The following is a 26893-nucleotide window of genomic DNA, read 5'->3' on the forward strand; positions in this document are numbered from 1 at the left end:
ATTAAAATATTTCATCAATTATTCGAAATAGGGCATGTGTACATTTGTATAAAGCGTTTATCAATCTTACTGTAAAGGTTTTTGTAGACAATATTACATCAAAAAGAAATCCTTACAAAAAAACTCAAAGCTAAAGCAAATCAATAGTTCATTTTTTAACCTTTCATTTAAAGATATAACAATACCTATATCATGTAGTTACCTCACAACATTACCAAATCAATACAAAAAAAGAACAAAATGTTTTTCAGTTCCTTGATGCAGACAGGGAAATAGTCGAACCGATCATAGCGGATCTCTACGGCTGGTCTTTCTACCGGTCTTGCCCGCTTTGGAGGAGGTATAACAACAGAAGAAGTTGATGTTGACAAATCACCTGAATCTGTGACTGGTGCTGTAGCAGTAATTCTTGGCCTTCCAACTGGTCGGCAAGCAATTAGTGTTGTCTAGTAGGCTTTCACTAATGTGGCAGCAATCTCATTTCTGAAATTGAGGAGATCCAAAGTTTTTCTTTTACACTCTAAAAACGACTCTGTTAAAATCGTAACAGAGTTCGTCCATAACTCATTGAGAAACAGAATAGTCCTTAAATCTAAGTGAGCATTCCGTTAATTTTAAAAGTATTTCCGTTCGATCAACGGAGTTAAACAAGGTTGAAGCTTGATAACGGACGGTGTTGCGTTAAAAAAGTTAGTCGTTAAAAAAGTTTATTAAATGTGAAATCTGCGCATGCGCGAAATATTTGCAACTTTTTTAACGCCTTACGGCGCACAGTGGAGTATTTCAAAGTAATAGTCGATCAAAAGTCGATTACAAAAATCTTGTAAAAGTGTACTATTAACTATATATCATGAAAGATTTATAAAGGCTACATCACTAAACAACAATTTTAGTGTTGCCCACTCCCCCTTCCAGGTATAAAAAAAGTTTAAACTCGGACTTCGCGTGAGCTCATTGTATTTGTTTTTTTACGCTTCCTGTCAAACACAACTTTTAAAAGTATTATTTAAGCTTGTATGCTGTAAAACCTTTAATAAATCACGATGAACGTTGAAGAAGAAGTTATGTACATACAAAATAAATGTGTAGTTTCTTCATTTTACTTAACAAAGTGAGATTTTTTTAAATATATATTCGAGATTAAAATTGTTAGATTTTTTTTTGTAAATACCATATTCAAAATTGTTTTCGTATATGAATTAAGCTGAATTTAGCAAAGATTTTTTATGTAACTTAAACATTAGTTATTCTAGTTAGCATTTTTGAAATAAAATGTTCCCAAAAATCTTCCATTTTTTAAAATTTAATTTTGATTAAATAATACGACAAAAACGTTGTCTTTTGAATAAAAACTTATTTCATTTTTTTTTTCAGAATCCCAACCAATGGTCAAAGAGATGACTAGAAAAGAACTCTACGATGTTATGAAACAATGCCCAAAGAAAAAAATTGATGACAAATTTGTGTTTTTAGAAGATCATCTCAAAATTATTACAAAATGTACTGAAAATGAACAAAGTTCACTAAAAAACGCCTTAAATACTTTCAAGTTTCATTTTAAACAAAAATGGATAGCTGCTAACTAGATAGAAGAACGTTTTTTGAAGCACAATGAACTATGGCTCAATGGTATCATAAGTTTACCCACCTGTATAATAAAAAGGCCTGGTCGACCATCAAAAGATTTCGAGTTGTTGAGTTTGCCAAGCAAGGCAGCATAGGTTAGTTGTGCATAAGATTATTCGCGACCAATAATCTTATGCACAACTAACCTATGCTGCCCAAATGAGTCAGCGTGATGCAGGACATTGTGATGCGTCTAGAATAATGAAAGATATTAGCTGCTCACCGGAAAAGGCAAACAAATATATAGAAAACTTCAATTCCATTCAGACGAATGTTAGAAAAAAACACACACCATCGGAAGCATTATCAATTTTTGTGGAAGCCAATATGACAAGGAGACAATATGAAATAATTCATGCAGCTAATAAAAATATTTATCCATGTTATTCGCTTTTGAAAGAATCAAAAAAACAATTTTATCCTCCACAAGAGTCAATGACAGTTTCAGAAACATGTTGTGAAATTAAACTACACATATTCTAGACCACACAACTAGACGCTTGTGTGAATATTTAGATGAAGTTTTGGAAACCTTAAACGAAGAAGAAAGAAGCAATTTAGAAATGTTATCAAAATGGGGTTGTGATGGCTCACAGCAGCAAACATTTAAACGAAAATTCCAAAATAGTACAGATAGTGACTCTAACATCTTTCAAAGTTCATTTGTGCCTCTACGGCTTATATGTCATATTGGTAGCCAGAAGATTATTTAGCGAAACCCTGTGCCCTCTTCTACAAGATATTGTCGCCCAATTCGAATTCGTTTTATCCATGAAACTAAAGACATAACAAATGAAGAAATCTGCTATGTAGAAGATCAAATAAAAAACTAAAAAAAAACTGAAATATCGAAGTTTTTAGGTGGTATTATACATATAAAGCATACCTTGGCATTTACAATGGTTGATGCAAAAGTATGCAATGCTGCAACCAACACGACATCTACTATGAGGTGCTATATATGTGGACTAACATCAAAAGACTTTAATAATTTAACCATAAAAAACATAGATAATCCAGATGCCCTTAAATTTGGTTTATCGATATTGCATACAAGGATTAGGTTTTTCGAATCTTTACTACATTTATCATACCACATTCCCATAAAAAATGGTAAGCGAGAACACAAGATGATAAAATAATTGTAGCTGAAACAAAAAAAAACATTCAAAACAAATTCAAAGAGAAAATGGGGCTGCTGCTGGATATTCCAACTGCAGGTTTTGGGAATACTAATGATGGCAATACATCAAGAAGATTTTTCTCAGATCCTCAAACCTCATCCTGCATTACAGGAGTTAACATTGGACTTATTAAAAATTGTGGTATCATTTTGGAAACCTTGTCAAGTGGATATAAAATAGATATCAAAAAATTTGAAAAGTTTGCAGAACTAACAGCAGAACAAGATATTGAGACATGGTGCCACAATAATTGATCAAGCTATATTGCCTATTGGTCAATTATCGGAAGAGGCGGCTGAGGCTCGAAACAAGCACTTCCGTGATTATAGACAGAATTTCTCGAGGAAATTTTCAAGAGAAATTTGTAATAGGGATATCATAAACAGACTTCTGTTAAGTTCCGATCCTTTGTTGAGCAGTGTCAGAAAGAGGCTCAAGAATAAAAGAAATGCTATTTCCAGTGAGGCATTAGAGTTCTTGCAACTAGAAACATTGAACGAACTACAGCAATATGAAGAGGAGGCATCTAGCGAAAATGAATCAGACTAATGTTTATTTTTTATCGTTTTTTAAGTATATTTTTTTATTTTATGTTGTTTTTACCTTTATAGTAGGGTTTATTTCACCTTTATAGTATGTGTATTTGTATATTTCCTTTTGTTTAAATTGTTTGTATTTGCATCATTTTTTTAAAACATTTTTACTCTTAAGGCATTTAATGTTTTAATTGAAGTTTAACAGTTTATATTGTTGTTTAGTTTTTTTTTTTATTTTTTTATTTTTAAACTTCTTTTTGTATGGTTTATATGCAAAACTGTGTTTTGAGTAAAAAAAAACCTGCACAATCATTTTAAATATTATATTATGATTTCAAACTGCTTTTAATTGTTTATCTAATTGTTAAAAGCCATAAAATAATTTTGATCAACTTTTTACCATAAATACTCCACTGTGCGGCGTTAAAAAAGTTTGCCCGTTAAAAAAGTATTCAAAATGGTACCGTCAACCGGGGTAACTTTGGTCGCCGGGGTAACTTTGATCAATAGTTGATTTTTTTTTAAATTCCTAAAATCAAACATGTTTTAATTTTGTTAGAGATACAAACAATATATATCGACTATTATATCAACAATTTTGGTATATCAACAGTTTTTGTGAATATAGCACAGATACTTCGTAGACTACATTGAGTTTATTTTGGCATTTTTTGACACTTCTGATACATTTATTGTACCATTTGAATTCTTAGCCGGTGAAAATCCCGAGGAAATATAAGCGAAAGCGTGGTTCAAGAGCATATGCAACTTCATACAGTCAAGAAACGTTGTCCAATGCTATGAAAGAATGTTTAACTGGAAGAATGAGCGTGAGAAAGGCTAGTCGACAGTTCGGAATATACGCTTCTCATTTGCTTCAACCGCTGGACGTTGCTGTTTTCCGTCCGCTAAAGATAGAAACGTGCATCAAAGAATCAATACCAAAAAATCAGTTCCTCGGTCTTCTTGCTTTACTGCAACGTCAATTGAAAAGCGACAATTTGAGATCTGACTTCAAGGCTAGTGGAATATTTCCCTTCGATAAAGAAATGGTCATGAAGCGTTTGCCACAGGTTTACAAAGACATTGGAGGAGGTACCGGTGGTACTGTTAAGGAAGTATTCAACGAAGATATAGCAGGTCTATTAGTGAAACATTGTGGACAGGATGGGAAAGCAAATCGCACCAGAGGAAAAGAGATCACACCTGGCAAAGCGATAACACCGCAAGATCTGGTGAATAACACAACTCCTACCACATCAAAGAATAACAATAACATCAAGAATAACAAGAAAAGGGCAAGAGTTGAACAAGTGTCATCATCCTCAGATGACGATAATGACCTACTAGAAAATGACTTTTGCACAATAACAGGGAGTTAGTTGCAAAATTTTTGTCTATTTAAATGTTTTTTTCATGTTTCTCTAAGTGTTTAAGGACTGATGATTTTTTAAAACTCCAAAAAGTGACCAATGTTACTCCATAGCAGGGGTATTATTGATCAAACATGATAAAACCTGGGGGTAACATTGGTCACTTTTCAGCGTTTAAAAATAAATATTTGTAATAGAAAAATTAAAAAATTAATATAGAGGCCTATAGCCAAGACCTATAATGTTATTACCACAAGAGAAAACTGTAAAAAATTAATAAGATTTAGAGATGTTTAAGAAAAACTGCCAAAACTGACAAAATTACCCCGGCTGACGATACTCTTTTATTTGCGCAACCCTCAAATCCACAACAGAATATGCTTTGAAATTTTGATTAAGGCATAGGGAGGCATTCTTTTTTTATTTTTGAGCAAAAGCTCTCAAAGAGAGTTTCAATTATTTTTTCCAAATTTTTTTTCCCCGTAATTTTCTAATTCTACAAAGTTATACAATTTTCATGACATTTTTTTTTTTCATTTGACCTCCTCAGAGTATCAAAGCTTTTAAACTCCTAAATAAATTATATTTCATGAAAAAATAGAACACAGATACTCCTAAAAGAATTATACTAATTATAATAATATATACAAAATCAAATATTTTTAGTTTCTGACATTATAGTTCAGAAATATTAACATTTCACCATGAAGTCCTGTTAAACTTTTTCTCTTTGCAGTATATACATTTCCACCAATACTAAAAAGTCTTTCACTCTCCACAGAAGACGGTGGGCAGCTTAAATACTTTAAAGCAAGCTTTGCTAATAGTCGCATTATGGTTTTCTTTGATTTCCACCACAACAAATGATTGCTTTCTTTGTCAATAAGGTCTTCATTTAAGTAGAGTTGAATTTTGTTTAACAAACTTTCATTTGAAATTAAAGTTTGTGGTTGACCGATTTATTTAGAATTAAATCCTACAAGTTCTTCGAAGTAATTGTCAAAACCCATTTCTACTATATCTTTGTATTCATTTAGTACTGTACGATTATTTTCATATTCTGAGTCAATATTTTCAATATCACAAGCTGCAGACCAATCATTTTCAGTAACTTTGATGTTTTTTATATTTTCATGGGTTTTAATAAGTTGAATGGTTATGTTTTCAATACTTGTTTTGGCAGCTGAAAAGACGTCTTCATTTTTGAACATTTTTAATTTGAATCTGGGATCAAGAAATGTTGACAAGATGATGTTATAGTTATCAGTATATTGTTTGAAACTATTCTCCATTGAATTAGTTGTCATCGATTAAAGCTTTATTAATGAAATGTTTCAAAAACTATCTGTGGTATAATATCTAAGACAATAGAATTTCTTTCACTCAAGCAAACTCTTGTTTTGTGGAAATCTTTTAGCAAAACACAAAACTGTCCAATAATCATCCATTTGTTTGCATTTAATAAAGGAAGCTTACCATTTTCAAGTGCATATATGGTTAGAGGTTTCCTTTGTTCATAAATTTGTTCTACATATGACAGGTACTATTCCACCTTGTTGGAACATTTTGAATAATTTTGTGCTTAGGAACATTGTTTGCTTCTTGAAGAGCTTTAAGTTTAGGGCAGGCTTGGGGAGAATGGCTGAAATGCGCAACAACTGAATGGTAGTTTTCAATGACATTCTTGACAACTGTTTTTTCAAAAATACACTCATTAATTACTAGTTGCAGTGTGTGTAAAAGCAAGCCATACTATTATATGGGCTATCTTAATAATAGCCTTAACAATATTTGTACCATTATCTCTAGCTATTAAATGAATTTTTGAAGGTGATATTTTAAATTCAGCCATAATATCTTCAATCAATTCAGCAATATTTGCTGCTGAATGCCTCTCAGGAAATGGAGCTACTCTATGTACAACAGTTTTCTGATTAAATGTATTATCTAAACAGTGACTTGTCAGGCTCATGAAGCTTTTATTTGAACTACTGGTCCATATATCAAAATTAAAGCTTATGAATTTAGCAACTGAGTAAACATGGATAGCCCTTTTTAATATAAAGTATAAAATAATTTCATTAACTGAGTAAACATGACAGCCATTTTTAATTTAAAGTATAAACTAATTTTTAATATTTTACATACCCTAACGAAACATGCAACTTTTTTAACGCCAAATTTCATTCCCTAACGAACGCTTTTTAACCATACTGCGCACGCGTAACGCATGCGCAGAACTATTTATTAACTTTTTTAACGACTAACTTTTTTAACGCAACAACGGACAACTCACTCAGCTAAAAAACAAGGGACTACTCTGTTGAAAATTCCGTTATTTTTAACGGACTCGTTTTTAGAGTGTAGGAGTAACATTTTGTATTTCAATGTCTTGATACTCAAGCCATGAATTGACAAGGGCAAAGTCCACGAAGTGAAAAAATCATGCGTACAGGCCACTTCTTAGTTTTTGCCTTTATCCTATACAAAGTTATGAGGAAGTCCATTTTGTCCACTCCGCCATGTTTTCATTGTAGACTTTCACAAATTTGGGTCTGTCCACTTGAATATATTCCTTTTTGCTTTCACTCCACCTTTTTACTGTGCCCATTTCTTCGATTCCAACAAAGCTGGAGGCAAGAGTGACAGCTCTATTGTCCATCCATCTGACCACACATGTCGCCTTCTGCTGAGACTTAGCAGTCGGTTAATCTGCGTCCATCCTACTTCATTTCTTTTTCAGATTTTAACGGACACCCAATTAATCTGTTGGATTTAACAACACCAAGGGACGGAATCTCTAACATTTTCAGCTGTTTAATTAGGATCATGCCAGTAAAGTAATTATCAAAACAGAGCTTGTAGTTTATATGTTGAATAGTTTCTGACAATCTTAGGACCAGGGCCGGCCTTACGAATTGCGGGGCCCAATTTAGCGAATGCTTGTGGGGCCCACCTGATTTTTTTTTTTTACAATAACTACTATTAATAAAATTATTGAAACACATTTATTATACAAAAAAACATAACTCCACAAACGAATCAATAAACAATAATAAAAATATTACAATGAATTTAAACAAAACAGTTCTTGTTATTGTCATAATAAACAAATAATCTATAAGTCAAAGTGGATCTTTCTTGCTTTTTTGCTTGCGAAATCTTTTAGAATTTTTTCATAATTAATTTCTCTACTTATAGGGATTCAATTGATATTAGTGCCAAATTGTTTAGTCGTTCTTGGTTAATTACTGACCTAAGGTAGGTTTTAATTAATTTTAGTTTTGAAAAACTTCTTTCACCGGAAGCGACTGTAACTGGAATTGTCATCAGTATTTTTAGGGCTATGAACAAATTTGGAAATGCAGTCGACCTATCATTACAAGCCAAATATTTAAAGACTTCTTTGGGTTTTTGTTGTTGAACGGGCAGTATTGGCTTATTTGCCTCCATTTCTTCGGAAAGCATGAACCCTTCTATATCTTTTGTAATGTCTGTCAAAGCAATTTCTAGGTCGGCTGAATGTTTTCTGAGATCTTCTTTAGACATATTTTGAAAATTATATAGAAATCCAAAAAGTTTATGGTGTTCTTTCAGCTGCATAAACCGTGGTTGAAGAGATTGCAATGCTTTGTCTACAACTTGATTGAAAAAATTTACCCGGAATTCTGTCTTGGGGTCTAAAATTGGTTCGTCAGAAGATTCATAAAGAAACATTTTCTTTTTCTTGTAACAGCGCTTCTGTTGAAATATGGGTTCAACTTCTAACTCATTTGCAAGCTCTTTGGCATCAATCAATGCTGCTTCAAAGCCTGTCTCTCGGTATGTCTTCAACCAATCAAACAATTTTTCAAAAGATGTCAGCCCCGCGGCAATGTCTATGGTATTGCTTTGAAGTTCCTTGCTAGTAAAATTTACTTGAAACAATAAAGAGTGCCAAAAACATAGTGCAACCAGAAACCTATAACTTGTCATTTGGCTTACTAATGATTCAGCCTCACTTTTCCCTTGAGCATCATTTGTGCTTTTTGCTAGTTCTTCTAAAGCATCACACACTTCTGCGGCTTGAAATCGTACAGCTTTAACACTTTCCATTCTACATTCCCATCTTGTTTCTGATAATGGTTTAACAGACAGGCATTTCACATGCTTTTTAAAAACAGTCCATCTTTTTGTAGATGAAGCAAAAAGGGTGTAAATACGCTGCAGGGTTCCAAAAAATGTCATGGCATCTGAACACGTTTTAGCCATATCTCCTAGAACAAGATTATAATTATGGCACACACAAGGAGTATAGAAAGCTTGTGAATTTCTTTCCAAAAGTCGTGCTTGCACTCCAGAATTGTGCCCTTTCATATTAGCTCCATTGTCATACCCTTGTCCTCTGATGTTTTCAACATCTAGTCCTAGCATTTCAATTTCTTTCACAAGAGTGTTAAATAAATTTTCACCAGTGCTGCTCTCAACTATAATAAACTTTATAAAATGTTCATAAATTCCTGCTGGGACATCTGAGTGTGTGCCATCAGCGACATATCTTAGCACCATTGACATCTGTTCCTGATGGCTGATATCAGGAGTGCAGTCAAGAGTCACTGCAAAATACTTTGCCGACTTAGTTCTAGCAATAATTTCCTGTAGAACAGCTTGGCCTATAGTATCAATAATTTCATCTTGTATGGTCTTGCCTAAATAATGATCATGAATGTCTTTGTTAATAATTTTCTGTATATGATCTTGCATAACTGGATCAAATTTTCCTAGCAATTCAATGACGCCTAGAAAATTGCCATTATGTGGATTTCCAATTTGTTCTTCAGACCCACGAAATGCCAAGTTCCTTTCTGCCAAAAACTGTACAGAAGCAACAAGTCGCTCAAAGACTTGATTCCAGCGTTTTGCTTCCTGTCTTATTAATTTTTCATTTAATGTATCAACAGTTAATCCAGTAGATAACCTTTGCTGCAGTTCATAGCAATTAAGTGTACATTGCAAATGTTTTTTTGATTTTTCATGATCCTCTAATCTTGTATGAATATTTGACCAGCTGTCAAATCCAGAAGTAGCAAGTGCAGAATCAGAATTTGTGTCAAAAAGTTTGCAATAGTAACAGTAAACTTTATCAAATGATTCAGAATATATTAGCCATGGTTGTTCTATAACTTCCCCATTTTTTAATTTTCTTTTACAATGAAATTTCGAAAAATGTAACCCTTTTTCATTTTGCGGAAAATTTTCTACAGTGATCTTAGGGGGTCCTTCGTTCACTAAATAATCTCTGACATTTTGATTTATTTTATTTGGTCATGTAGCAGGGTCATCTTTTATCTTTAAAATATCACATAGTGCTGGGTTTGAATTTTCTTCTCTTGATTCTGAAATATCCTCATGTATTTTGTTGAGCATTACATCCAGAAAGAAAACTACTACTACCTTCTGATATAATTTCTTTAGAAATATTTGTTTCAATGTCGTCTGACTCGACTTGTTTGTCTGATTTTTCAGTTTCAAACAGATCTACTGATTTACTCAAATATTTATCTAACGCACCTTTTTCTTTTTCTGCTTCAGTTTTCTTTACCTTAGCTAAGGTTCTCTTCATGTTACCACTTAGATATTTTCTACCGACGTCCCTTTGTCTTTTACTCATATTTTGGCTTGTGTTCTTCAAAACTAAAAACTTATCTCTTTTTTTACTACTAAATTGCACAATAAAATAAAATAGTTTAATTAAACAGTTTAATTAAACTATTTTATTTTATAAGATTATTATTTTTTTTTAAGAGTCTTAAAATTATCCAATAAAATTTATATTGTCTTAAATATAAAATATTTACTGAAAAGCGAGAAAAGTTTGCGTTAAACAAAAGTAAATAAAACTAATAGTAAACAAAATGAAAAATAATTATAGCATAAACAAACAAAAAATATATTACAAACATTTCAAAAGTAAATACAGCTTAATCTTTAACAATATAAAAGCTGCCGCCATGTTCATTGCTTGCCTCGTGAATTTTCGGAAATAAGTACTTCTGGAACTTTCGAAAGTAGATTGGAAACTAATATTTTATACCATATACCGCAATAACTAAGATAAACTAAAAATAACAATAGAGGTTACCATGCGCATTAAACGTTCAACGTTAACTGTACTAATTATATTAAGATTGATAGAAATTTATAAAAAAAAATTACTGCCATTTATAATAATATGCTATAAATTGCGGGGCCCCTACCAAGCGCGGGGCCCTATTTGGAGCAATCGGTCAAACTGGCCTAAGACCGGCCATGCTTAGGACGATAGAAACACCAAGTCCCAGGTGTTTGTGCTCTTCCGATATGCCTGTACCTGCACCCTGATATAGTTTGAAATCAACTGCTCTACAAGAGGTGCCACAGACAACAAAGTTTTTAACCCCTACTGGATTCGGCTTTCCTTTGATGTGCTGTTTAACAGGTACTCTACCAGTGAAAGGGATCATCTGCTCATTCACAGAGTTGTACTCTTTTCTTGTTATCTTGAGACAGCAAGAACGTACTGTGTTTATCAGAGGCTGAAACTTTCCAGAATTTAATTGTTCCTTGTTCTGGATTAGGATCAGCAGTGCTTTTTCGTAACTCTAAATAGCGATTTACAGGCATTACATCTGCCACTACATTTACTCTAGTGGCTCTTTGCCAGTACATCCTTATTCTGGGAAAACCTAAATTTGCCATTACTATTGTTATACCAAAAAATTTCAGAATTTCAGCTGTTGTAGTATTAAAGTTTTAACAGTTTTGCGTAGATGTCCTGCCATTCTGAGCTGCTTTCAAATGCACCTCGAAGAGACTGTCACTTGATTTGAGTCTTTTTTTCTCTTTTGTTCCCACTGTTCACAGATGTGCTGGGCTGATTATCTTCATCTGGTCTTTCAATTTCATCCTCATTTTCATCAATCAGCATATCAGCAGCAGAAGGGTTAAAGGTCTCATCCCCAGACTCATCAGAATCTGATAATTCAAGTTCCAGACATTAAGATGCTGCAACACATCTTCAACTGTAAACCGCCTTCGTGGATTATCTGAAAATATATTTAACATATTATACTTATTTATCTTTCATTACAAAATCAATTTGATAAAACTCAGTGAAAAAATAAATATGACAGGCTTAAAACAGATGTTTGATTATACAAACACAAAGGCAGGGATATTAGCTTCAATAGGTAGGCTTAAATAATTAAAATATTCTATTTTTAATGATTCTATTACTACCTTTTGATATTAAATGAACAGCTGTACTACTAAACAAAATACATTTTTTATCTGAGATTTAAAGAAATATATATACACACATGCAATTATTAACTCAAGACAATTACTCACAAAGAAATCCAATTTTGAGTTTCATCTTACTAGTTTTACTATTCTCTCTTCTCGTTGCTATTGGCACACAGTGTGTACAAATGTACACAGCATTATAAAAAAAATTCTTCAGCAAAGAATAGTCACCTGTTATATTTTTAACTTAAGTGTATGCAATTATAAACATATTATTAAATACATCTGATACAAAATTTGACTAGAGATAATTTATAATTCTAAAACTACTAGGGTCAATCAAAAAGTTCATATAATCAATTTTTTTTATAACAAAGAATAAGCATAGAACAATTAAATTAAGAGTGGATCATAAGTAGGCACCATGCTTCAAAATAATCTCATTTAAATCTGTTTTCAGTTTTTCCAGTTGCCGTTGCATATGATCATGTGAATGTGACCTAAAGTTTGTCTCCATGGCTTCTTGAACCTCTTCCTTTGTCTGAAAATCCAAATCCTTGCGATAAAATTCAAATGAAGGGAAAGCATATCTGTCCAACAAGTTAAAGTCAGGGCTATATGGAGGTTGAATGACACGAGTGACTTTTTTCTCAGCAAGAAAGTCTCTGACTGCAGCAGACACATGTGGCCTGGCATTATCGTGTTGAAGGAGCATTGTGTTCCATGTTACTCTTTTCATGCCTTTGTTGACAAAATTAGAATGCATATTTGATAGGAAAAGCATGTACACTTCTGAATTGACCGATTGTCCATTTGGAAGTACCTCAACATAGGCCTTGCCATCAAATGATACTTTTTGCATCAAATTGTGATCTTCTGATACGTTTCGGAGCTTCTTCACCCTTTGAAATCAAAGCGCGATTACTGCGTTTGCACCCGATCGATCTGTGGTAAATCCACTTCTCATCCACATCAATTAGACGTTGTTCAACAATCAATTCATCTCGTAGGATGGTCAGAAATTTATGCGCAAATTCAACCCAATTTTGTTGATTTGCTTGGGTGAGGCCATATGAAATCCATTGTAAACAAATTGATCTTTTCATCAATTTTTCGGTGATTATTGAATAAACTGAATTATTAAAAATTTGTCTTCATCAAGCAGTTGTTGAATAATCTCAATGTTGTCTATAGTTGTTGAGGTACTGGGTCTACCTGACCTCAATTCATCTGAAAACTGGCTATAATCACTTATGTTTGATGTAGGATACTTTTGATAGTACTTGTATGCTGTTTGAATGGAAGTTGCATCCTCACCCCAGGCAGTAGCTATGAATTTGTGAGCATCAGATGGAGACTTCTAATTACGACGACAAGTCTCAATTAACAATCTAATACCAACTTTGTAAATTTGCATTATAGCTTTAATTATTTAAATGATCTAAATTTAAAAATATCTATTTTATTAAGCATATACAGTATTGGACAAAACATTTGCAACCAAATAATGCTAGTTTAGTTTCTTTATATAAAAGTGCTGCATTTTTTCAATTTAGAGAAATAACTATGTAACTGTTTAGAGACAAAGTTCTTCAAGTTTTATTCATCACAAAGTTCATTATTTGTACACGAAAATTAATAAATTAATCAAAAGTATTAAAAAAAGTTGATTTCCTTCTGGACAAAACAAGTGCAACTCGACAAAATGTTGACCAAACTGTATTTCGCTATCAATATTTTGTGACGAATCCTTTATTGTCGATCACAGCCTTGCATCTTCGAGGCATAGATTCGATCAGGTGATCAATGAAACTTTGTGGAATCGCTGCCCAGGCCTTTTGGATTTGTTCAAACAGCTGATCCTTATTACGAACGCCTTCACGATTAATTCTGCGGTTGACGATCTCCAACAGGTTCTCGATAGGGTTGAGATCCGGAGATTGAGGCGGCCAATCCATCACCGATAGGTGGTTGTCTTAAAACCACTGCTTGACTACTTTTGCAGTGTGTTTCGGATCGTTGTCTTGCTGAAAAACCCATTTTATTGGCATATTCCATTCAGCATGAGGTAACATAACATCTTTCAGGATATTTTTACACATGAAACGGTCCATTATTCCATCGTTTCGATGTATTGGACCTAGACCGTTAGCAGAAAAACACCCCCAGACCATTACATTGCCTCCACTATACTTCACGGTCTTATGGCAGTAACGTAAATCGAGGCGTTTTCCGGCCGGTCGACGTACACGGCAAATGCCATCGCTCCCAATGATGTTGAACTTCAATTCATCACTGAAGAGGACAGTTCGCCATTTCTGCACATTCCAGTCAATATGAGATGTAGCAAACAGGAGTCTTTTCTTCTGGTTTTTTAGTGAAATCAGCGGTTTCTTTGCAGGGCGTCGAGAAAACAATCCGGCTTCAACAGCACGTCGTCTGATTGTTCGGTCCGATACAGGCAGCTCTAATTGCTTTTGTATCTCGACTGATGATATCCAGGGATCCTTCTTGACGGATCTGACGATCATAGAATCCTCTCTAGAAGTGGTGGAACGCGGTCTTCCACCTTTGTTATCTGTTGCCAACTTCCCCGTAGAACGATATTTGGAACATAGTCTTGATACGGTCCATTTTTTCACGCGATATTTATCACAAATACTTTTTTGTGACATTCCACTTACGTAATCGCAAATAATTTTCTTTCTTAGTTCCAATCCAAGACTGTCGGGAGCCATTTTTGCACTTGAAGTCATAAAAATAATAAAAATAAATAATCTCGCTTCTCAAGGCTTACCGTGTTACATTTACCTTGTGATGATACACTAATGCTCTGTGGAACACAACGTTTTGGTTGGATGTGAACTGTATTGATGTAATGAAACACTTGTTGTATTTCACTTCTTGTATTGATGTTCTTCGATAAAACACTTTGATGAAACTCACTTTGATAAACTGTCTCGATAATACTGACTGATTGACTTCCATATACTAACTGAATTATATGTCGATTTACATGTCTCTTATATAGTAAAATGAACCTGTGTGAACCTGTTCTGGAAGATTCTATATGCTTCTTTTCGATGCTTCTGGAAGCTTCTGGATGCGTCTGGATGCTTCTGAATGTTTCTGGATATTTCTGGATGCTACTGGATGCTTCCAGATGCTTCTTGTGGAAACTTCTGGAAACTTCTGCATGCTTCTGGAAACTTCTGGAAACTTCTGGAAACTTCTGCCTGCTTCTGGAAACTTCTAGAAACTTCTGGATACTTCCTTTAATTATTACAAAACTTCCGTGACGTTGACACGGACCAGACTTAAGAAAATGAAACAAACCAAAAAAGTTGCACTTGTTTTGTCCGCTGCAAAATGGCACTTGTCAACGAAATTCTGCCTGTGTGCTGTCACCTGTCAGCTGATTGCTCATGTCATGGCATGCTATGACTCCAGACTCCTGAACTGTTTGCTGTGGTAGAATAGTTCGTTTCATTTTTAAGACATGTAAAATTAGGAACACTTTTTAGCATTGTTCGATGTTGGTTGCAAATGTTTTGTCCAATACTGTATGTACATAAGTTAATGTTAAGAATATCTATAAAAAATTTTATTGGCGAGAATATTTAAACACGAATTATACGAACTTTTTGATTATACTAATATAATAAAGAAAAAACTTACCACGAAGTATTTTTTTTTTGCCTTGCGATGCCATGTTAAAATATCTAGATATTTAAACATGGCAATCTTACTTAAAGAAGACAAACTAAACGAAAATAGGACTGGTGTGCACTAATGTACGCATGTTGTTTCAATTATTATACAGCACTTGTTTAATAAGACTGTTCAGGATAAAGTAACTACTTCACGCGTTGACAAATTACTGAAGAAATTACACCAAGGTAAAGGAAATGAGTTGTCGGCACGAACAAATTTTCATCATTTTTCCAAGATAAACATTAGTAAATTTGGGAACTTTTTTCGAGTAAACAAAGCTCCGTCAATAATAAAATAGACCTGTAAGGATAATTTTAAAATGACTAAAAAAAATATAGCGAAATATAAAAAAGCTGTCTGGTTTTATTCAACTCCTTGGTCCTTCATTCACCAGGCTTAATTTTGTGTATTTTTAAAATATTTTTTCCGATATGTCGCCATTTTTTGCCTCGACTACTCTATAAGCTCCATAATACATATTCCAATATGCATTATTTTTTACTAGGTGTATTTTTTTAATGGAATTTTTTATAATTCATTTGATAATGCAAAACCTTATAAAAAGTTATTCAAATTTATAACTATCTTGCAAAATGCGGCCAGATAATTCATGTTTTCGTTTTTCATATTTCATATATTATTTCATCTGTCATAAAAAGTACATAATAACCCTTTTGGTTTTGTCAAATAAAATTTAGTTTATATATAGCTGGTTAATCATACCATGTTAATATTAAATAGAGGAACATGGGGTAAGATGACGAATGAGGCAAGATGAAAACATATTGTTATCTTCAAAACTCAACTAAAAATGAAATCTGACTGTAGCACAGTGGGCCATTGACTGGACAAAAGTATAAAAACCAAAGTCAGAGTTTTAATGTCATAATGGTTTTAAACAATTATATAGATATTATAAAACAGTTTAAAACTGTTTATATACACTTAAAATTTTAATGCATATACAAATGATGTGGTTGAAGTAGACGCAAATGTAAATTACAAAAAAAAAAATTATAAAGAGAAAAATTTTGTTTAAAAAATCGATGGAAATAAATAACGTTTACATAAAATATCGCGCTTTTTAAAATATTATATTATAACTCTATATATTATCTGGATTTTAAAAGTTGTTTGACTCAAATTGGTATGTAATTAACAAAGTTGCAGCTACTTTAAACAAGCTTATTATTTTATATTTTATTGTATGACTTTTGTTTTTATTTGACAAAGTATTTTTTTTTATTGTTACATCTTGCTTTTATACTTAGATATTTTGAAGCTTCTATATGTTTCCTTTATTAATTTCATAAATATGGCTGCCACTAGGCGCCACCTTGGTTTTCTTTCACATTTGAACATCTCTTTCCTAACAAAAAATCTGTAATTGCGCTCAAAAATTTTTATTTGCACAAAATTTTAAAAAACGCGGAAAACATATAATACGATCTTACTCATACTAAGCGTAGTACTGAACAATAATATATATATATATATATATATATATATATATATATATATATATATATATATATATATATATATATATATATATATATATATATATATATATATATATATATATATATATATATATATATATATATATATATATATATATATATATATATATATATATATGTATATATATATATATATATATACATATATAGATATCGTAATTCAAATTTAGTTCTTGTTAATTTAGCGCTTGTCAAACCAAATGGATTTAATAATCTATTTTAATTGGTTTGGTTGGGGTTACTCATTTTAGATGTTGAACTGCTGTTTTTATTTAGGTTTAATGAGTGTCACAAGAAACGAAATTCACCAGTTTATCAGACTCAACAGTCTGTCAATACATAAAAAAGAAGACAGTATACTTGTATACAACTTTATTAAAGAACATGATTTGAAGCTTCAAGGCAAAAAGTTTGAGAGTCAATTTCATTTATTTATTTCTGAATATGGTAAAAGATGGACTCGAAGTAAACGAATCGATGCTAAGTTTATTTAGGAAGAATTCAGCTTGGCTTGAAAATGATTTTAATACCACATTAATGAAGGAGAGTAAAAATAAACAACTCGGCAGACCTATATTACCATTTGAAGATTCGTCTTCAAAAACAAAGAAAAGAAAAGTTGCAACTTTGTCAGCTTCAAATTCTTATGAGCTGTTGTTTGCTAGTGGCACACACCTGTGGAAAGAAGGTAGAAGAAAAGATGCTCAGATAGCAATAAAGTTGGCTAATAACAAAGATGCTGAACTAGATCATTCTGATAATACATCTGAAGAAGCGTTGGCTCTTTTGTTAGATAATGAGATGAGCAAATCTCAGTATCAGCGCTTAAGAAACAATGCGAAAAGCAAAAAAAGTAATTTATATCCACCATACAATGATGTACGTGAGGAGAAATAGAGGTGTTTGCCTAGTCGTGAATCATGGACAGCAACAGATTACTCTGCAGGCATCAATTTCCAAGCATTGGTAGATCATACTGTTCTGCGGCTGCTGGAAGTACAACATAATGTTATCAATTCGTTTGTTTTTGATAGGCTAGTTCTGCGCTCAAAGGTAGGTTTTGATGGGTCAACTGGGCAAAACATTTATACACAAGTTACTGACGAGCTGGAAAACAGAAGCTTTGTCCAAGAAGCAAGTTTGTTTCTTACCTGCTTTGTACCACTTGAATTGACAGGATTCTCTGGTGAAGTGGAGAAGATTGTTTGGAGAAATCCACATCCGTCATCAAAATTGTACTGCCGAATTGTGCGGTTTAGGTTTGTAAAGGAGACAACTGATGTAATGAATGCAGAGCATCAATTTCTTGAAAATGATATTGGAAACTTAACTACAACTGCTTTGCCTAAGTATGAAAACTTAACTGTTCTTCACAAAGTTGATGTTACTATGATAGATGGAAAAGTAGCCACTGCATTATCTACAATTACTAATTCCAGTCAGTGCTGCTCAGTTTGTGGTTCAATACCAACTCAAATGAACCAACTTAATATTGTTTGCAATTTGCCATTAACTCCTACCGGATTGAAGTATGGTTTGTCAACACTTCATGCATGGATTCGTAGCATGGAGTGTTTGTTAAAAGTCGGCTACAAAGCTGGAGTGAAGAAATGGGCATCAAGGTCAGATGCAGACAAAGAAAAAGTTAAAGCTAAAAAGAATTTAATTCAATCTCGGTTCAGAAATGAAGTTGGGCTGGTGATTGATATCCCCAGGTCTGGTGGTTCTGGATCATCAAATAGTGGCAATACTGCCCGACGTTTCTTCAGAAATGCTGAACAAACAGCAGCAATTATTAATGTTGATGTGCATTTAATTAAAAGGATATATGTTGTGCTTTGTATTTTGTCATCTGGTTTTATGATTGATGCCTATAAATTAAAAGACTATTGCTTAGAAACAGCACAGCTTTTTATAAAACTTTATCCCTGGTACTACATGCCACAGAGCTTGCACAAAATCTTGATACATTGGGTGGCAGGTTGTTGATGAGATGGTGTTGCCAATTGGGATGATGAGTGAAGAGGCCTTAGAAGCACGAAATAAAGACTTTAAAAAATTTAAAAAAGGAAGTGTTCGCGTTTAAAGACAAACGAAGATCTTTTACGGCGCTTTATGTGCTCATCCGATCTAGTAATCAGTGCTTTACGATCACCTAAGCACCCTAAAAAAGAAAATTTTCCAGATGGTGTTGTGCAACTCTTAAAAGAAAGCCATTCTTTTATTTTGTAATTTCGCCTTATTTATGTTGTACATAATTAATTTGTATTTTTAAATATGTAGACCTAACACTTACTAAGCTTGTACTACTTGTAGCATACATTGTCAAAGATTTTCGGTGATTGTGAATGCATGGGTACAATAATACCCATACAAATTTGAAAAGTAATGTAGACGCTTGTAAAATCTGCTAATTAGAAAAACTAATTAACTAAGCTAGAATATAATTATTTTACAGGAAACCAAGTTTATCTAGCGACGAGTAATAGCACGTGTAATAACACTAGTTAATATGACACGTTTAATAACACATATTAAACTGAAAAAAGATTTGCTTTCAGCGAGCGAGGATCAAAGGGAGGATTTCATAATAAAACACGTGCTAAATAGTGTACTTAGCACAAATAAAACATATACAACTAATAAAATTTAGCTGTTGCTAAGTAAAATTAGGTATCCATAGCAACTAAATAAAAAATATGTTTACTTTTTTAAAAAGCGTGACCTCATATTGGTACTTATGTAAAGTTTGGTGAACATAGCACTTGTAAAAATATCTTAAAAAAAAACTATGTTTTTGCTACCCAAAATTAGGCATCCATAGCAACGAATTAAAAAAATAACACCTTCATAAGAAGCGCAGACATCATATTATTACTCATCCTAATTTTAGTCAATATAGCCCTAATATTAAATTAGGTATGAACTTTGTCCAGTAAAAGTGAATTCTGGCCCACTGTGTGTAGCTGAGAGGGAAGTAAATTACATCTACGAGATTTATTTATGCTTTCTTTATAAATACTATTTTCAAAATCAAAGATAATTATTAAAAAGGTTTTTCTTATATTAAAGAAAAAAAAAAATTATCCACTTGTATTTGATTTATTTTATCATTACATTACCAGCCAAAGGCAAGCAAGAATTTCTCATTCAGTTTGCTCAATTTGGAAGCCATACAAGTAGTATTAAGCTATGATAACTTATTTATGTAGATTAAGTAGCCTAGGGGCAAGATGAACCGGGCAAGATGACTCGTTCGTCGTTTCGCCAAAGTACGTGTTTTACCATAAACCTGTACTGTAATAACCTTTGTGTAGCTTAAACATTATTACATTGCTTTATTATGCATTGAAATATTTTGTTTGACATTTGCTTTATTTTGTTGTGAACTGATTAGTAGACTTTTTTTGCATAGCCCTATATAAATATATAGTTTAATTGTTTAAAAAATCACATTGCTATTACATATCTTACTAACTAGAATTTATGATATCGTGTTATTTGAGAAGGTAATGGTATAATGAAACTTACCTTTTTTAAAGTCGCCATCTTGCCCCGCATATGGGGCAAGATGACAATTTGAGGTAACTTTGGTTAATGAGTTTTTTCCAGGCTATTTTTAATTTTTATATGGTTTTTTTTTATACATACGTGACACATAATAATTTGTTTTCCACTTTTTAGTAAAGTTTTACTTTTTGAAACAGTAATTGAATAAGATATAAGTGCTTTTCAAAACGTTCGTCATCTTGCCCCATGATCCCCTATTTAGTTATTCTTGTGGTTTGCCATAAATTGGCTTTGCTAAATTCTTTAAAACTGTGACAAATTACTTTTTTCTTTATTGTATTTACATTCATTTTATGTATAAGTTATTTATCCTTAACTGTATATATTTCTGTTGTTAAACATAAAAGTAGAAAATTCTATACTATTCATAAACTGGAAGTCTGCAACAATATAATAGATGGAGTAGTTCCCTGGACATGAAACCATTGTGCTCCAGGTAGCTACAAAACTAGTTGATATTTTGTATCATTAATTATATCTCTAGCTATACAGGTACTAAAGTAGTTAAGTAAATGATCTCAATTTCTATATCATCATCAGCGTTATTTCTTAAAATATTAAGAATGTCTTGATTTAAAAAATTAAGCTTAAAACTTGATTTATTGCTGTTATCTTTAATAAGTAAAAGGAAGTTGATGTGACTGGTTAGATGAGACCAAAAACTAGGGTTCATTATTGAAATTGGAAATTTCGAAAATTTTCGATTAAATCGGCACCGAAATACTTCTTTTTTTTCGAAATCTATAAAAACTTATGAAAATAATCGAACTAGCCAAATTAATTTCGGAAATAAAAAAGGAATTTCGAAATGTGAAATTAATTTCGAAATAAAAAATTGCACTTCGAAAACTGAAATTAATTTCGAAAGAAAAAACAGAATTTCGAAATGTGAAATTGATTTCGAAAAAAAAAAGTGTATTTCGAAAACTGAAATTAATTTCGAAAGAAAAAACAGAATTTCGAAATGTAAAATTGACTTCGAAAAAAAAAAGTGTATTTCGAAAACTGAAATTAATTTCGAAAGAAAAAACAGAATTTCGAAATGTGAAATTGACTTCGAAAAAAAAAAGTGTATTTCGAAAACTGAAATTAATTTCGAAAGAAAAAAAAGAATTTCGAAAAATGAAATTAATTACAAGAAGAAAAAAAAAGAATTTTGGAAAGTTAAATTTATTCCAAAAATTGGGGCAAGAGGGGCAGTGCACCCCCAGGAAATTTATACTTATAATATATTATCACGGATTATCATGAGGGCGAGAGTATCTAATCGCCCCCGAGATAATCCGTGATAATATATTATTAGTATAAATTTCTTTGGGGGGCACTGCCCCTGTTGCCCCCGTGAACTCGGCGCCTATGTATATAATATATATATATATATATATATATATATATATATATATATATATATATATATATATATATATATATAATATTTATATATATATAATAATAATATATATATAACAATTATACATATAAAATAATTATATATATGTAATAATTATATATATGTATAACAATTTGCCATATATACATATATATGTATAATATATATAGATGTATTTTACATATACATGTATATATGGCAAAATAAGACTATCTTGGTAAATTTAAGGTGGCACACAACTGAAAACAAGTTGTTTTTTTTAAATAATCAAAACTATGATTTTTTTTTTTTGATGAGAATAAATTTATATTAAAATAAAATAAAAAACAGCTTTTTTTTTTTTTTTAATTTTACTATCCATAATGGCCAAAAATGTGTTGTAAAACACGTGTTTTTAGTTAATCTTTAAAACCTAATAACTTGATTTTGCCTCAACAACTCGAAATGTACAAAAGACAAAGCAAACAACCAAAATATGAAGACAGACTGCAAAGATGCATCACAGAATTCAACAGCAAAAAAATGGATTAGGAATATTACAAGTTTTGACGTTTTTCTCAGGAAAAAATAACTGGAATTGAAACTTTGCTTTGTAAGAATTGAAGAATTGTTATTTACCAGTGAATTTACTGCATAGATATTTTTGTCATGTTTTTGGGATGAATAAAAATTCTGAAAACCAAATTTGTTAGTTACTTACCAGCTATGTATTTAATGGGATTTGATGCAAAATTTGAAAATGGATTTTCTTCCACGGACGGAGTAACCAGATTTAGAGACTTACCACCTAGTAACCACCAATGATAGTACAATCATACCCCCCCCCCAAAGGATTTTTCTGGGTCATAACATCAAGCAATATTTCATTTTTTTACAACAATTACCTAAGTAATGTTCTTCGACAGCGGTCAAGATGGAGATTGCCAGTCCTTATGTTTTCTACCGAACTTCATGTTATTTCAATTAACAGTCGTACACTAAATAAAAGAATGAACTTACAAATATATAAATGATAATCAAGAAAGTGACAAAAAATTCTGCGGTGAACACAAGAATTATTAGAAAAGTAACACGATGAAACTGAAATTTTTAAAGGGACTTCACTTATATTTTTAACAGACGATAAAAATGTAAATGCACTTTATGAAGCAAACTACTTATTAAGTCTCATACAAGTCTTGCAGCCAAATCATGAAGCAAATAAAGATATTAACATTTCATATAATTTGATATTGACTTGTTTACTTTAAATCCAGCAGTATTTGAGGCTTTTCCCAAGATTTTGGTCTTAAAGTGATTTGTTTTAAAAATTCTATGGCAGCTTTTTAGCGTGACAGTTAGAGAACACAAATTTATAGTTAGAAGGAAATGGGATGATGTGGGAAACTTCTTCTCAAAAAAAACCTATATCGTACTTTGTTCCTTGTTCCACTTCTCATCACCCTCCTACATGGTGCTTAACATTTTGTTAAATGACAAAGGCTGGCGTACTATTAAACGACGGCCGGGTTTACTTTATAGAAATATATAGAATAGGGTTAATAAGTGCTCCATTTTTTTTTTCTAAAACTGGTTATAAAAAGTAACAGATTTCCTTTCTAAGAAGCAGTTGCTTTTTGAATTTCTAGAGAGTAAACCAAAGTTACTTAAAAAGTGGGAAATGTTTGTCACAAATCATGTAAAAATCAAGTAAAAACTCTGCTACACATGTTAAATATTTTGATGTAGAAAAAGAATTTAATGAGAACAATTATAGTATGGAATAAACTTTAAAGTTTTATAGTCAATATTTACTGTTTGTAGATGTATTTAATGCGGAATATCAAATAAAACACTCTAAAAATAATCCGTTAGAAAAAGTAATGGATTGCGTGTCTCGGTTAAATTAACAAAGTAATTTGTTTCCAAAAACAACAAAATTAACAGATGTTCCACCCTAGGTCTGTTTTTAAACGAAGCCTGGCTTGGGGTGATGTTTCTGAAACAAAACTGATGAAAAAACTGAATATATTGTTTAATCTAAAATTTAAACTAATTGATTACCTTTGGTTTAAAAGATATTTTATATGCTCCAACTAAATGTAACACAGAGGTAAAAGGTACCTTTATATTTGATCAGAGGTACCTTTATATTTGATCACCCATACGCTTAAGTACGCTGTTTTATGATCCCCTCCCTCTCCCTATTAGCGTAAGTACTTTATGGACGACCCTTTATCGGGCTTATTTTTAATATATTGAGCTTAAAAGTTTCCCTCCTCGGTAGAAAGTAACAATTAACCAAGAGCGCGTAAAGAATGCAGGCAATTTACTGGATGCTCCAATGTGGTCAAAAACTAATATGGCACTGAACTTGAGCATTTTCTTATTATAACTTTATTGTTATATTAATTCAACTCTACATAAAAAGCACGCATGGACATATGTTTGTCCGAAACATTGACATAAGTTTGTTATAATACATATTTCATTTTGTTTAAAGAGAAAAACCCTTTTGATAAAGGGCATCGACAATAAATATCTGTATCACAAATTTGTACCTTAATAATCAGAAATAATTTCATTTAATTTATATTACAGATCAAACCGTAAAAAAAAAATTATAGAAAAAAATCAGCAATCGAAAAAGATAATTACTTTTAAAACTTTCAATATCCACAAAAATAATTATTTTAAAAACTTTTAATATCCATATTTGGGGTATGCGTGTCAAACTCGGGGTAGGTACCCCGAGTTCGGCATCCCGAGCTAGGCCCTGCGTAAAAACCAAACTCGGGATGGAACCAAACTCGAACCAAAGAGTAAAGTTACATAAAAAATATTAAAGTTTTGAATTGTTTTTCTATAATCATATAACGATAAAAAAAAATATAGATGTGTTGTAATTTTTAATATTTGTATCATAACCTTATATGTTTTTAGCTTTAATATGTAGTTTAAGCAAGTTAAGGAATTACATTGACATCAGCTTACAATCGTTTAATCATGTTTAAGTATTACAGTTATCTATTCCTTGTTATTGTATTTTTTTTAAAAAAAAATTTATCAGTTACATCAGAAAAATATTATAAAAAATGAGTTGTTAACAATATCTTTTGTTTACAGGATCTTTAAATCACATTTACATCGTAGATAAAAGGTTTATTGCAATAAGTTTAATTTGCCAGATTTTTTATAGTTATGCAGTTTTAGTATAAACTAAATGGTTAGTTACACAATTATCTTTATATGGCTCATTTATATTCTTATAATCTGCTACTTTAGACACATAGCATGCAATATCACACTGTGAGTTTAAATTAGTTGTAAAATTAAAAAAATTTTAGGTTTTGATTTGCATTTCTTTTGGTGGGGATATTTTTTTAGGTTAGGTACAACTAAGTTTATGTATGCCTTGTTTATATTTGTTTAGAATTTACTACATTAGACACGAGGCATGTGGTATGAAATTGAAATTCTGGTATTGTTATTTTCATTTCTTGTGGTGTGCTTATTTATTTTTGTTTTAATTTATTGTTATTTAAGTTGGAGACCTTTTTTTATTTTGTTCCTTACAGGTTTTGAAGTATGTGGAAATTATAGAACCTTTCAGTTATCAGATAAGATTATCTTTTGTTACACATTTTTATTAAAGATAATATTTAGTTGTTGCATTGAACTTTTATCTTTAGAAAATGGTATCAGAAATTAATAAAATAAAAATATTTCTATTATCAATTTATAAATAAAGAACTAGCAACAACAATATTTCTTAAAAGGTAATTAGTAAAATTTTATTTTCATTTCGTACTATTTATATCATTTAGGTTCCATATTTTTTTTATTGTATTTTATTTTATATTTACTTTTGAAGAATTGATAACACGTTGCTGGAATTGAAGCGTGAAACATGTGCTAAGAACAGCAGCGTTAAAACCTAAAACCTAGTTTGTTAACAATTGGTTTAGTTTAAACATCTATTGTATATACGGGTGTGTGTGTGTTTGTTTTATACAGATGTTTTATAACCTAAAATATAATGACTATTAGAAATATATTTAAAAACTATTTTGATTGTAATTAAAAGTTTGTGTACTGAATAACATTATTATAAATATTTGATTAGTTTTCAATGTCCAGTTAAAGAGTTTTAGAAGCTTGCTAACAAATTGAGCACTATATTTCTCCTAACCATGTTAGTTTGTATAATTAGTACTGCTTGTATCATATGGGTGGTAATTATTACATTTATAATGGTAAGAACCAATGTGTATTAAGAATATCATAATGAAATAATCCATGTATTAAAAAATGTAAGGATTTTATTATCAAGTTACAATACTTTGTGGCTTAACTCGTCTTTAATTATAAAAGAGTTATTTTAACTGATTATTCCTACAATAACGTATTTTAACTGAATAAAAACAGCGGATAATTTGATGCATTAACGTAATAACTCCTTTATTTAAAAGGATTGTTTAATCGGAAAAATATCAACGGACTTCAATCCGTTAAAAATTTAATCCGTTAACTTAACGGAAAAGCCGTTGGTGCAATAGCGATGGATTGATCAGTTACCCAATTGTATACAATGAATTTTTTTTTTAGAGTGTAGAAGGTTAATGCTAAATACCTACCCCTAAACAAATTTTAACCTTTCTTGGAACCTTTTGTAACTGTAAAATAGTAAGGAATAGCTTAAAAGATACTTCATATATTGGAGATGGTGACATCG

General features: G+C 31.5%; 1 protein-coding gene, 1 long non-coding RNA gene and 1 pseudogene across 3 annotated transcripts; 2 read left to right on the top strand and 1 right to left on the bottom strand.

Annotated features, from left to right (window-relative positions):
- The first annotated feature begins 752 nt into the window (after window positions 1–752).
- Window positions 753–3685, top strand: LOC149881091 (uncharacterized; annotated as a pseudogene). The gene is made up of 2 exons (XR_016445999.1): window positions 753–915; window positions 1375–3685. The product of XR_016445999.1 is annotated as an uncharacterized LOC149881091 (transcript).
- A 4028-nt stretch (window positions 3686–7713) lies between these two features.
- Window positions 7714–12282, bottom strand: LOC145190917 (zinc finger MYM-type protein 1-like). Its single transcript, XM_090069264.1, has 2 exons — window positions 12088–12282; window positions 7714–11783 (listed from the first exon to the last, which is right to left on the bottom strand). The coding sequence occupies exon 2, from the start codon at window positions 9460–9462 to the stop codon at window positions 7915–7917; it is 1548 nt and encodes a 515-aa protein (XP_089925390.1). The 5' UTR covers window positions 9463–11783; window positions 12088–12282; the 3' UTR covers window positions 7714–7914.
- A 12671-nt stretch (window positions 12283–24953) lies between these two features.
- LOC149881092 (uncharacterized) lies at window positions 24954–26273 on the top strand. The gene is made up of 4 exons (XR_016445777.1): window positions 24954–25467; window positions 25592–25639; window positions 25737–25937; window positions 26033–26273. It is a non-coding gene; the product is annotated as an uncharacterized LOC149881092 (long non-coding RNA).
- The last annotated feature ends 620 nt before the right edge of the window (window positions 26274–26893 follow it).

The sequence above is a fragment of the Hydra viridissima genome, unplaced genomic scaffold (assembly GCF_058129835.1).
Source record: "Hydra viridissima isolate aposymbiotic clone 2 unplaced genomic scaffold, HvirCarnegie_v1 scaffold_12, whole genome shotgun sequence".
In the NCBI taxonomy this organism is placed as follows: Eukaryota; Metazoa; Cnidaria; class Hydrozoa; order Anthoathecata; family Hydridae; genus Hydra; species Hydra viridissima.

What these genes read in the sequence shown, in the direction of transcription:
- LOC145190917 (XM_090069264.1), bottom strand. Translation starts at nt 9,462, where the DNA reads ATGCAAGATCATATACAGAAAATTATTAACAAAGACATTCATGATCAT.